The 13833-nt window shown below is 38.7% G+C and overlaps 1 protein-coding gene across 1 annotated transcript; it reads right to left on the bottom strand.

Moving 5' to 3' along the window:
* Positions 1–5501: 5501 nt before the first annotated feature.
* Cts8l1 (cathepsin 8-like 1) lies at positions 5502–13141 on the bottom strand. The gene is given in 8 exon segments (XM_225128.10): positions 5502–5601; positions 6557–6674; positions 8095–8257; positions 8692–8916; positions 12372–12454; positions 12457–12517; positions 12610–12732; positions 13016–13141. Coding segments are annotated over 8 exon segments (999 nt in total).
* Between the last annotated feature and the right edge of the window lie 692 nt (positions 13142–13833).

The raw sequence follows: 13833 nt of genomic DNA, 5'->3' as shown, positions 1-13833 counted from the left end.
GATGCTGAGAGAACCATTTTGCTGACCTCACCCTATGTATTCTCCATGTAGTGAGGGTCACTAGAAATAGTCAATAGTCTCTAAAGTGAAACTATTAGGTAGCTAAAATAAGAAAACTCTTGGCTTATCATCTATAATACATTCAGAAAAAATTTGAACACCCATACTAGATACTAGACTATAAAGTTGGTTCTAAGCCATCTGAGTGTTTGTTCGTGTGTGGTCCACTAGAGACATATATAAATGTACACACTCAAATTATGTGTATGTGTGTGCAATACTTTTCCATACATATATGTACATGGCAAAATTCAGTGCAACAGATGGGTAAATGCAAACATTAACAACATTAACATTAACAACAGAAACAATATAGTAGAACAGTGAATCCCGCATGTTTTATTAAAAAGACATTTCAATGCTCTTGCATGCTGAGACACTGAAACTTCTGAAAGTTTCACTTGAATAAAAAATCATGTACCTAAAGATTCAATTATGCTGATGAAGACGCTGCACATGACTGAGGTAAGGCAAAGGAGATTCACAATGATAATAGATACACAAATTCTTATTTAAACATACACACATACACACACACACGTACACATGCACATGTGCACACACAAACACTTATAAAGATAGAAAATTGACTAAAACAAAACTCTCACCCTCTCTTTCTCTAAGAACACCAACATCACAATATGCATGTTTTTATACTGAGTCACTTAAGTGAGTATAAGAAGTGACTGTATTAAGCCGAGAAAGAAATTAGGGAAACGACACCCTTCATAATAGACCCAAATAATATAAAGTACCTCGGTGTGACTTTAACCAAGCAAGTAAAAGATCTGTACAATAAGAACTTCAAGACACTGAAGAAGGAAATTGAAGAAGACCTCAGAAGATGGAAAGATCTCCCATGCTCATGGATTGGCAGGATTAATATAGTAAAAATGGCCATTTTACCAAAAGCAATCTACAGATTCAATGCAATCCCCATCAAAATACCAATCCAGTTCTTCAAAGAGTTAGACAGAACAATTTGCAAATTCATCTGGAATAACAAAAAACCCAGGATAGCTAAAGCTATCCTCAACAATAAAAGGACTTCAGGGGGAATCACTATCCCTGAACTCAAGCAGTATTACAGAGCAATAGTGATAAAAACTGCATGGTATTGGTACAGAGACGGACAGATAGACCAATGGAATAGAATTGAAGACCCAGAAATGAACCCACACACCTATGGTCACTTGATTTTTGACAAAGAAGCCAAAACCATCAAATGGAAAAAAGAGAGCATTTTCAGCAAATGGTGCTGGTTCAACTGGAGGTCAACATGTAGAAGAATGCAGATCGATCCATGCTTATCACCCTGTACAAAGCTTAAGTCCAAGTGGATCAAGGACCTCCACATCAAACCAGACACACTCAAACTATTAGAAGAAAAATTAGGGTAGCATCTGGAACACATGGGCACTGGAAAAAATTTCCTAAACAAAACACCAATGGCTTACGCTCTAAGATCAAGAATCAACAAATGGGATCTCATAAAACTGCAAAGCTTCTGTAAGGCAAAGGACACTGTGGTTAGGACAAAACGGCAACCAACAGATTGGGAAAAGATCTTTACCAATCCTACAACAGATAGAGGCCTTATATCCAAAATATACAAAGAACTCAAGAAGTTAGACCGCAGGGAAACAAATAACCCTATTAAAAATGGGGTTCAGAGTTAAACAAAGAATTCACAGCTGAGGAATGCAGAATGGCTGAGAAACAGCTAAAGAAATGTTCAACATCTTTAGTCATAATGGAAATGCAAATCAAAACAACCCTGAGATTTCACCTCACACCAGTGAGAATGGCTAAGATCAAAAACTCAGGGGACAGCAGATGCTGGCGAGGATGTGGAGAAAGAGGAACACTCCTCCATTGTTGATGGGATTGCATACTGGTACAACCATTCTGGAAATCAGTCTGGAGGATCCTCAGAAAATTGGACATTGAACTGCCTGAGGATCCAGCTATACCTCTCTTGGGCATATACCCAAAAGATGCCTCAACATATAAAAAAGACACGTGCTCCACTATGTTCATTGCAGCCTTATTTTAATAGCCAGAAGCTGGAAAGAACCCAGATGCCCTTCAACAGAGGAATGGATACAGAAAATGTGGTACATCTACACAATGGAATATTACTCAGCTATCAAAAACAACGACTTTATGAAATTCGTAGGCAAATGGTTGGAACTGGAAAATATCATCCTGAGTGAGCTAACCCAATCACAGAAAGACATACATGGTATGCACTCATTGATAAGTGGCTATTAGCCCAAATGCTTGAAATACCCTAGATGCCTAGAACAAATGAAACTCAAGACGGATGATCAAAATGTGAATGCTTCACTCCTTCTTTAAAAAGGGAACAAGAATACCCTTGGCAGGGAAGAGAGAGGCAAAGATTAAAACAGAGATTGAAGGAACACGCATTCAGAGCCTGCCCCACCTGTGGCCCATACATATACAGCCTCCCAATTAGACAAGATGGATGAAGCAAAGAAGTGCAGACCGACAGGAGCCGGATGTAGATCGCTCCTGAGAGACACAGCCAGAATACAGCAAATACAGAGGCGAATGCCAGCAGCAAACCACTGAACTCAGAATAGGACCCCCGTTGAAGGAATCAGAGAAAGAACTGGAAGAGCTTGAAGGGGCTCGAGACCCCATATGTACAACAATGCCAAGTAACCAGAGCTTCCAGGGACTAAGCCACTACCTAAAGACTATACATGGACTGACCCTGGACTCTGACCTCATAGGTAGCAATGAATATCCTAGTAAGAGCACCAGTGGAAGGGGAAGCCCTGGGTCCTGCTAAGACTGAACCCCCAGTGAACTAGACTGGTGGGGGGAGGGCGGCAATGGGGAGAAGGTTGGGAGGGGAACACCCATAAGGAAGGGGAGGCGGGGGGATGTTTGCCCGGATACCGGGAAAGGGAATAACACTCGAAATGTATATAAGAAATACTCAAGTTAATAAAAAAAAAAGTAGGGCAACGTCCTCTGGTCCCTGGAGGCGTGCCTTCAAAGTGTGAGAGAGACACAGCCACTTGCTTTCCCACCCTTTTGCTCCTTGGCCCAGAGGTGAGTAACTTTAGTCTGCCACATTCTTCCACCATGCTTTGGTGTTTTACTATGAGCTCAAAATCAGTGAGATAAAATGGAGCCAAAATAGAACTTTTCTTTTTATAATTTGATTATTTCAAGTATCTACTATAGTAATAGTAATGTGGCTATAATAGATGGTTTAATAACAAGGGCTTTTCTATCTTATTTCTTGTCCAAAATTGATTAATAAAATTTTACCTTGATATTTTACTAAGTATTATATTGCAATAGACATATCCACATTCAGGGACATCCATCTGAACTTTACCTAATATTTAACCTTATCCCTGTAGGTGGTTATACTTTAATTCTCTAAGTCTAGCCATCCTTTGATTTTTAACTTTATTCACAGCTTAATGTCCTACATGATTTTACTCCTGGCCATTTCTGAATTCCAGCCTTTGTGGTTTGAATGAAAATGAGACTTACGGCCTCATATGTTTGAATACTTGGTTCCCAGATGGTGAAAGTGGGAAGGGTTAGTGGAACTGGATAGCTTTCTTGGAGGAAGTGTGTCTCTGTCTTGTCCTTGTGTATTGAAATGTGTTTTTTCTCTCTACCATCACAGACTCCAGACCTCTGAAATTACAGTAAATTAAATGCTTTCTTTAAAAAAAAAAGAAGTGACTGTATTAATTACCTGTAGCTTAATTCCTAAGGGTGGGACCTCTCAGGATGTTCCCCATTCCCAATTTGCAAATCCATTTATGTTGTCATTGTACATATAATACAGTTTCATTACAGACTTCATAATATTTCATGCAATTTTTAAAAACATGCTTCCATATTCTCAGGAGCTCTGCCTATACTCCAAGCTAGGCTCTGAGATCTGCCAATGCTGGTCCCACTCAGATCCACCAAAGCCAGGTTGACTCATTTTCTCAGGAGCTGTGATCCCTTCCAGGACCCCTCAGGACTGGCTTTGCCACACTTTCAAAAAGTGCCCTGACTGTCCTCTTTCTCCTTCTGGCCACCATAGCCCCAGGTATGTAAAGCACTAGACAGTTTTATTATTCAAAAACTAGTCAAATAACTAACGGGTTGTGTGAAGAATTTCCTGCCCTAATCTTATCAACTAGGTCCCTCTGTCCTCCTTGGTCTCAGCTCCGGTAGAATCTACAAACTCTAGGTGCCCCAAGACCCAAAAGACTACAGGTTCCTCTTTGTTCCAAAGGTTGGTCTGAATCCTCTTTCTCTGTGTCCAACCTTTCCTCCTGGGACCCAGAAGCCCCCTCATTTTCTCTTCATTCAGTAAATGGCTTCTGCCTCATTATTGACAGAATCAAGAACCAATTAGGGAATCAACATCTCCCTCTACATCTCACCCTTTTTGTCCACAAATCAAAAATTAAAAACAAACTCTGCTCCCAGATATTAATAGAACAAAACATAACCATCAAATGAATTACACTGTATGAAGTACAAATGGCTTCCAGTCCATCAATTTGTCAATTTAGATAAAGTACTATACCATATTTCTTAACTGAAAGAATTATGATTCCATCACTGAATAATGTTTAGAATTTTGGCCTGTAACATCACTTGAAAAACATGTCATCTACTGTATAAACTCTCAATACCTGGAAAATCATAATACACTGGCTCATATTCAGTCTAACCCTTCTTCCACAATGTTTCCTGAGCCTTAAATGCAGGAGTTGTAAACACTGAATGAACTGGAATGAGCACTCACATTGGCAAATCCTTAATCAACTACCCAATACAAAGTGATCAGTCCTGAACTCATGTGCACAGAAAAAAAATAGTCAGCATTAAAAAGGTTTTATTATATATCCATGCGTACATATATATATATATATATATATATATATATATATATATATAATATGTATACATAGTGATAACCAAAAAAAAAGAAACAACCAATTGGAGAGAAAATGAGGGTATGTATATGAGGAGTTAGAGGGAGGAGATTTGGGAGGAGATGAAGAAGAAAATAAAGGGGATAATGTAATTACATTTTAACTAAAACATGCATGAAATAAAATGAACTACATTAAACTAAAAAGTTATTACTCTGAAAACAAAAGGAAGATAGTCACTACACTTGAACTTGAATGTTTTTAAGGTATTATTTTGTACAATAGTTAAACAAAAACAAAATTGAATTATTATGGGAATCAAAATCAAATCATTGAAGTGCTTAACTTCACAGTTGACATCATGGTTTACTGGAGTAATTAACATCACATCATGATCTATAGCAACTCATGTGCTCTCTCTATGCAGAAGCTAGGCATGTTAAAGAGAAGTATCTCTACTCTACAGGCTCTTTCCGCTCCAATCTTTTCTTGTTACCATCAGAGAGCTTACACTCTGGGATAAAAAGCACATGTAGCAATTCCACAGTGTTTGTTCCAGCCTCTGGCAAGCTTCATGTAGCCATTCATGCCCCATCCTACACCATGACTGAAAAGAACCATGTTTCCCATTTAGTAGAAAGAACACAGGACAGTGCATTCATTACAATAACTCCATGTGCCAACACTAATTCTGAAACCTACTTAACACAAAATCAGAAAATGGAGAACACCAACCTCTGAGAACCAAAACTTATCTGACATAGGACTGTGAAAATCACAGTAGTGAAAAATCTGGATTATTTTTTCTACCCACAGATGGCAGAGAACCAACATTATGCTAACTTTTAGAAAATCAAACACTGAAGGAAAACAGTGAGTAAATCTGAACAACTCACAACCATTAGTGGTGGCCCAGCCATAGTGTTCAAAGGGTCAAGTCAAGTACTGGTCACAAAAGAGAAAGGAAAGTATTTCAATTCCAGGATAACACTTAAAACTAGAATGAGGACTGGACTTGGATCTGTGCCTAAGAACAAGAGCTTTTTCCACAGACCAATTGCTTCTTTCCCAGCACCCAAGTCAATTAGCTACCAGCCTCCACCACATAAATTTCCAGACAATCTGATAATCCTCCTCAGACGTCCATGACCAACTCCTTACATGTAGAAGGAAAAGTCACAGAAACACCCTCACATGAAAATAATAATTTTTAAAAGTCAGGTTATCTTTGCAGCTTGCCTGAAATTCCATAAAGTGAAGATACACCTGGATAATCTAGCTAAGCAACTACATCAGATAGTAACCTATAGGATCAGTGAAATATCCTACCTCCATGTTAGACAGCTAAGGAAAACAACTGCTCTCAACACTGAAAATGCAAACATACACATTCACAGGCACAGATACACAAATAGGTGTACTGCACACTTACAATTGTTCACCAAGAAAAAGGTGGTTGTTTAATGTATGTTTGATAACATTTATGGGGACTCTTATCTTCATTCTGACTCTAAGCAAAAAACTCATTCAGAAACTTAAATATAAATATTTGCAGTTTCTACCTGTTCTTTATCAGCCAGTATTTCCTTCCATCTGACTCTCTTCCTTCATAGCCATAGCCAACTAACAGAACAGCATGGTTCACAGTTTTATTCCTACATTTTGGCTCATAATAAATACCTGGAAAATAAAATCAAAGTTGTGAGAAGTACCAGGGATATAATAATGACCATGGCCAATTAAAATAAGTAAGGCATTTCTGATTGGACAAAAAATACATCCAGTAAAAAAAGAAAGGCCATCCAGAGAGCACCTCAACAAGAAATCCATCCCATCTGCAGACACCAAATGCTGACTCTATTGCTGATGAGAAGTGCTTGCTGACAGGAGCTTAGCATGGTTGTTTCCTAAGGCATTCTATCAGTACCTAATTAATAGGGATGCAGATACTCACAAACAAACATTGGACTGAGGACTGGGATCCTAATGGAAGACCTAGGAAAAGGATTGAAGGAACTAAAGGTGTTTGCAACCCCATAGGAAGAACAAGGCCAACTAAAGTAACCACCTCAGAGCTCCCAAAGACTAAACCAGCAACCAAAGAGTATATGTGGAGAGATCGTGCCTAAAACTATATATGTAGAAGAAGATGGCCTTTTCTGACATCAGGAGGGGAGACCCCTGTCCTCTGGAAGCTTGATGCCCCAGGGTAGGGGATGCTAGAGCAATGAGGTGGGAGTGAATGAGTGGGTGGAGAAGCAACCTCATAGAGGCAAGGCAGAGCAGGGGAGAAAAAGGATGGGATGGAGGCATGTGTAGGGGTAACCAGGAAGTGGGTTATCATTTGAAATATAAACAAATAAAAGGATTAATAAAAAAATAGAACCCATTGTTGACAGGAATCCTGACACAGGTTTTCATCCAAATGCAAACAGATACAACAAACAAAACTTTGTTAATAAACATTTGCCTACATACATACAAATCATTTTCCCCTTGCAGTTTTACTAAGAGAACCCCATTTCAACATAACTCAATATGAAATTACTTAATTCATTGTACTATTTAGAATTTAGCTCTAATAAGACAAACTTTCCATAACTTACGATATACCAAGTGGAGGAAATGTGACTAATTTAAGCATAATAATAATTTTATACTAAGAAGTACTCGAGCATATGGATGATATGTGTCCCAGTTCATTTCACTCTCTGGGATGATTTAGGGATTTTCAGCTGTAAAGTGCTCACAGGCATGGGCACATGCTATTACTGGCTATATACTAGCTATGTGCATCAAATATTGTACACAGAAATGTGGCCCCACAACCTTCCAGGGTTTATACAAGCATTCTTAATTATATCAAGAAGAGTTGTTCTCAAACTTCTGAATGATCTTTTAATAGAATACTTCATGTTTAATGACTCTTAATCATGAAATTATTTTCATTACTTCATTACTAATTTTTCTACCATTATGAATTATAATGTAAATCTATAACGTGTAGAATATCTGATGTGCAACCACTTTGAAAGTGTCATTTAACTCCCAATGGGGTTATGACCTACAGGTTGGGAACCACTGAAGAACCCATGCTTACCTCCACTATAAAATGTGAAAGATTCATGTGAAGCATCAATTCCAACAGAAATGGGCCCTATAGTTGCTACAGCATTCATTAAAGCTTCCTCAGTGCTTGAGATAATTGAAAAACCTTTGATCCTAGCAGCAGAACGTTCAGGAAGGTACCGACAGTGTCCTTCCTATAAAAGGTAAAAAGGAAGAGATTCAGTTATTTCCATCCACTTGTGTGGAAGCATGAGTCAAAATCACAACACTGCATTTTGTAGCTGAAAATCCCCAAGTCTTGGCTGTTATAGAACATCTCAGGAAAAGAAATGAACTGAGAGATATGAAACAAATATTAGACTTCATATGTTCAATGACACCCCATAAGTTTTTCTGTCCATAAGAAATTTTCACAGGAAGAAATATCAATTGTATGTGGAATGGTTTCCATATTCTGTGTTTTCCCAGAAGCAGGAAAAGCTACATAAGGATGTGCGCAGACTGATAATCAGAACTTGATAGTGTACACTGTCTACCTTCCAATGTCAGTTCTGAGGACTGGATTATTTCTACAATGGTCTTTTGCCCTAGATGGCTGAAATGACAGTAGTATAGAAAATGCACTTACCCTTCCTTCATAAGGATAGGTTGACTCAGCCTCCAGACCTCCATTATTCCACACATACTTGAAAGTATAAAATGTGTGGCCTGAAATACAGCCACGATTTCCTTCAGGTCTAGAACAGTCCACTAGGTTTTGTGCACTCAGTGAGACCAGTCTGCCTGTTTTCCGGAACATCTGTCCCTCTATGGCACCAGCCACAGAAAAAGCCCAACAAGAATTACATCTGCCCTAAGTAGAGAAAAGACTGTCATACACAAACAAGTATCAATCCCAAATCAGACAACTGAATACTGTTCCAAAGAATAAACTATTAGGAGGTTATTGGTGCCAAAGGAGCAAGTTTCATTCTTCTTGGGAACCTGTCTGCTGCACACTTGCTTGTACCCCAATGAATGGCTACATACACATGCACATATCCATGAACATATGGGAAGGATATAATGTTGTCTGGTTGCTATTACCAGCAATAAATAAAACAGAACCTGGAGAGGGATTGGATGGAGGGCACTAGGTAGAGAGAGGTAGATAATGGTGGATGGCATGATCTATACATGTTGCACAAACAGATAAAACATTCAAATGTTCTTAAAATGTTATTAAAAGCAAATTGTAGATTTTATGAATAAAGTAGTAATGAGCATAGTTGAACAATTATCTTTGTGAGATATTGGAGCATCTTTTGTGTTTATGCCCCAAAATAGTATAGTTTAGTCTTGAGGTAGAAATATTATGTTTTTTAATAAAATGCCAATTGATTTGCAAAGTAGCTGTAAAAGTGTGTACTCCCACCAGCAATGAATAAGTGTTCCCCTTGCTCCACATCCTACACAGCATATGCCATCACTTTGAGTTTTATTGGATATTTTTTATTTACATGTCAATGTTATCCCCTTTCTCCCACCCAACAACACGTGCCTTCCTGCCTCCCTACCCTGAGAGTCCCTACAGTGGGGGTCTAGACTTGGCAAAACCAAGGGCTTCTCCTTCCTTTGGTCCCAACAAGGCCATCTTCTGCTTCATATGAAGATAGAGTCATGCATCTGTTCATGTGGACTCTTTGAACTGTGGTCTAGTCCCTGGTAACTCCGGTTAATTGGTATTGTTCTTATAGGGGTGCCAGCACCTTAAGCTCCTTCAATCTTTTCTCTAACTCCTCCAATGGGAACCCCATTCTCAGTCCAATGTTTGGCTCTGAACATTCTCCTCTGTATTTGTCATGCTCTAGCAGAGGCTCTCAGGAGACACCTATACCAGGCTCCTGCCAGCATGGACTTCTTGGCATCAGCAATGGTGTCTGGATTTGGTGGCGATATGTATATGGGCTGGATCTCAAAGTTGGGCGGGCTCTGAGTGACCATACCTTCAGTCTCTCTTACAAACTTTGTCTCCAAATCTCCTCCTATGAATATTTTTCTTTCCCCTTCTAAGAAGGACTGAAGCATCTGCACTCTGATTGTCCTTCTTCTTGAGCTTCATGTGATCTGTGGATTGTATCTTGGGTAATCTGAGCTTTGGGGCTAATATCATTGTCAGCGAGTACATACTATGTGTGTTTCTTTGTGATTGAGTTACCTCACTCAGGATATTTTCTAGTTTGATCCATTTGCCTATGATTTTAATTAAGTCATTGTTTTTAATAGCTGAGTAGTAATCCACTGTGTAGATGTACCACATTTTCTGTGTCTATTCCTCTGTTGAAGGGCGTCTGGATCTGGATTCTTTCCAGCTTCTGGCTATTGTAAATAAGGCTTCTATTGACATAGTGGAGCATGTGTAGTTTTTATATGTTGGAACAACTTTTGGGCATACACTCAGGAATGGTATGACTGGGTCCTCAAGTAGTACTATTTCCCATTTTCTGAGGAACCTCCAGACTGATTTCCATAAGTTGTAACATCTTGCAATCCCACCAAAATGGAGGAGTGGTCCACATTCTCTAAATCATTGCCAGCACCTGTTGTCACCTGAGTTTTTTATCTTAGCCATTCTGACCAGTGTGAGGCGGAATGTCAGGGTTTTTTTTTTGATTTGATGACTAATGATCTTGAACATTTCTTTGGGTACTTCTTAGCCATTTGATATTCCTCAGCTGAGAATTCTTTATTTAGCTCTGTATCCCATTTTTTAACTAAGATTATTTGATTCTCTGGTCTAACTTCTTGAGTTCTTTGTATATATTGGATATTATCTTTCTATCAGGTGTAGAATTAGTAAAGCTCTTTTCCCAATCTGTTAGTTTTCATTTTGTCCTAATGAAAGTAGATGCTGGCCAGGATGTGGAGAAATAGAAAGACCCCTCCATTGTTGGTGGGATTACCTGATAGTAAAATCACTATGGAAATCAGTCTGGAGGTTCCTCAGAAATTTAGACATAGTACTACCTCATGACACAGCTATACCGCTCCCAGGAATACACACCCCAAAAGATACTCCAACATATAAACAAGGACACTTGCTCCGCTATGTTAGTAGCAGCCTTATGTATGATAGGCAGAAGCTGGAAAGAACCTAGATACTCTTCAACCAAAGAATGTATACAAAATATGGTACATTTACACAATGGAGTGCTACTCAGCAATTCAAAACAATGACTACATGAAAATTTTAGGCAAATAGATAGAACTAGAAAATATCATCCTGAGTGAAGTACCAAGTCAGAAAACAGTACAGATGGTATGCACTCACTGATAAGTGTATATATGCACAAAAGCTTGACATACCTAAGAAAAAAATCACAGATCATATGAAGCTCAAGAAGAAGGAAGACCAAAATGGGGATGCTTCATTCCTTCTTAGAAGGGAGGACAAAATACTCATGGAAGGAAATACAGAGACAAGGAGTGAAGCAGGGACTGAAGAAAAGGTCATCCAGAGACTATCCCATATGCAGCCACCAAACCTAATCACTATTGCTGATTCCAAGACATACTTGCTGACAAGAGCCAGATATGGGTGTCACCTGAGAGCCTCTGCCAGAGTCCGACTGATACAAATGAGGATCCATGCAACTAATCATTGGACTAAACAAGGGTAAGCCACTGGAGGAGTTAGTGAAAAAAAACTGAACGAGCTGAAGGGGTTGGCAACACCATAGGAAGAACAACAGTATCAACAACCCAGACCACATCAGAGCTCTCAGGGATTAAACCACCCACCAATGAGTACACATGGAGGTACCCAGGACTCCAGCCATATATGTAGCAGAGGGTGGCACTGTCCAGCATCAATAGGAGGGGAATCCCTTTGTCCTGTGAAGACTTGTTTCCCCAATATAGAGGAATGCCAGGGCATTGAATTGGGACTGGGTGGGTGGGATTGGGAGCATCCTCATAGACGCAGGGTGAATGGGAAGGGAGGGGGGGGAAAGGGAATAACATTTGAATTATAAATATATAAAATATCGAAGTAAAATACAAAAGCTTTTAAAGAATGTAGCATAATGCTTTGTATAGGGACTTTTAATAAAACTTTGTGGATGTTGAACTAGATTTCAATATGCTTATATTAATAAAGATACAAAGGGAAATTTGACATTTCAAAAGTCTTATACTTATAAAATATATGTAAATATACCTATTTACATATATAATTTAATATATTATTTTTCCTTTTGTTAAAAAAAGGCATTTCAATGCCATTTTACCCCAGTGACTCAAAAAGATAGTGATGTGGTATTCTTATACCTGATTCTTCACAGAAGTCACATAACCTCTTCTTCTCCAGTCCACAAATTTCGGGAGATAACCACCAGTATGTGACTGGATACTTTTTTCTTCCTAAAACGCAGGACTGGAATATCAATCATCATTTTCCTGAATTCCTCACCAGTCTTCAAGAAAAGGAACAAGAATCAGTAAAAAGCAAAAGATTACACATAAAAAAATGAAATAAAATATGTGATGCAGTCTGTATTAAACTTACCATGTCACCAAAGGCATTGACCTTCATGGTGAAGTTATTCTTTCCCTGGTCATATTCAATATTATGTTGTTTTACCACTTTCATGTTTTCTTCCCATACTGCTCTCCTTTGTCCTTCTTCTTCCTAGAAATAAACATAATGCATGACATGTCTTTCTAATTAAACCTGTACACAAGCTAACCAAGGTAAGTCACTGCCTCAGGTCACGAGACAAATCTCAGGACACTGCAGAAAAAAAGCGACACTTCACATACTTAAGAACAGAAATTCTCACCAGCCTGTATACCTAGTGCATGGCTTTGAAGAATTCCTTAATAAAATATGGTCACTATGTCCTCTGTTTCACCATAAATCCCAACAAGGAATTCTCTTTAGGGTCTGACCGAATAGTGCTCGTATTACTAACCAGGCTGTAGTTTTTGTCATATTTTATCTTCCACTCCTGCCATTCAGAATCCAAACTGGGATCAGATGATTGAGTATCTCTGGCTACTGCCAAGCACAGGATGGTCAGCAGGACAAAAGGACTCATGCCTCAAGCACCTAGGCAGTGAAGAAGGGAAATAAAGACGGCCAACTGCAGCTCTTCCAAAATGCCTGTCACTCTTTTCTAAGAAATAAAGACATATGCATTGGACAAAATTATTTGAAGTACTCTTTTCAAATATCTACCAACAGATTTCAAAAATGGATAAATATTTACTTGTAGTTAAATCTACAAGTGGATGGTATTTAGGGGTGCCACCAAAATGCACCCCATGTGTCCCAAATTCTAGGAATAGAAACATCTTGTGTATTGAAAACTTACATTATCAGAAAAATATCCATGAACCTCAAAATCGAAATGTTAGACAGTCATTGATACAGGACATGGATTTGTATGAACTTCTGTGGTATCCGATTCTAAGCACAAGGTGACCCTTGGAGCTGTGGCCAAATGACTTTCAAATCCCTACCTAATAATCGATATGTGGACTTGTCTTGAAAACTACCATCTCAAATGAAAATATTGTAAGCTGTTGCCCTTTGAAAATATGGAAAAGATCAGTAATATTCCCTTGCTTCTGTCTTTATAGCTACACACCATAATCAGTACTTCTGTGATAAATGCATCATACACCAAAGCCACTGGATAACAGTGTATGTGGGATACAAAAGAGAGCCACACACAGGATTAAAATCATGACTTAATGTGCCTCTTAATACAACTCTCACTATAAGGCC

This window comes from Rattus norvegicus, chromosome 17 (genome assembly GCF_036323735.1).
Source record: "Rattus norvegicus strain BN/NHsdMcwi chromosome 17, GRCr8, whole genome shotgun sequence".
In the NCBI taxonomy this organism is placed as follows: domain Eukaryota; kingdom Metazoa; phylum Chordata; class Mammalia; order Rodentia; family Muridae; genus Rattus; species Rattus norvegicus.
Note: the sequence above shows the minus strand (reverse complement) of the source record. Positions and strands in the feature narration are given on the sequence as shown.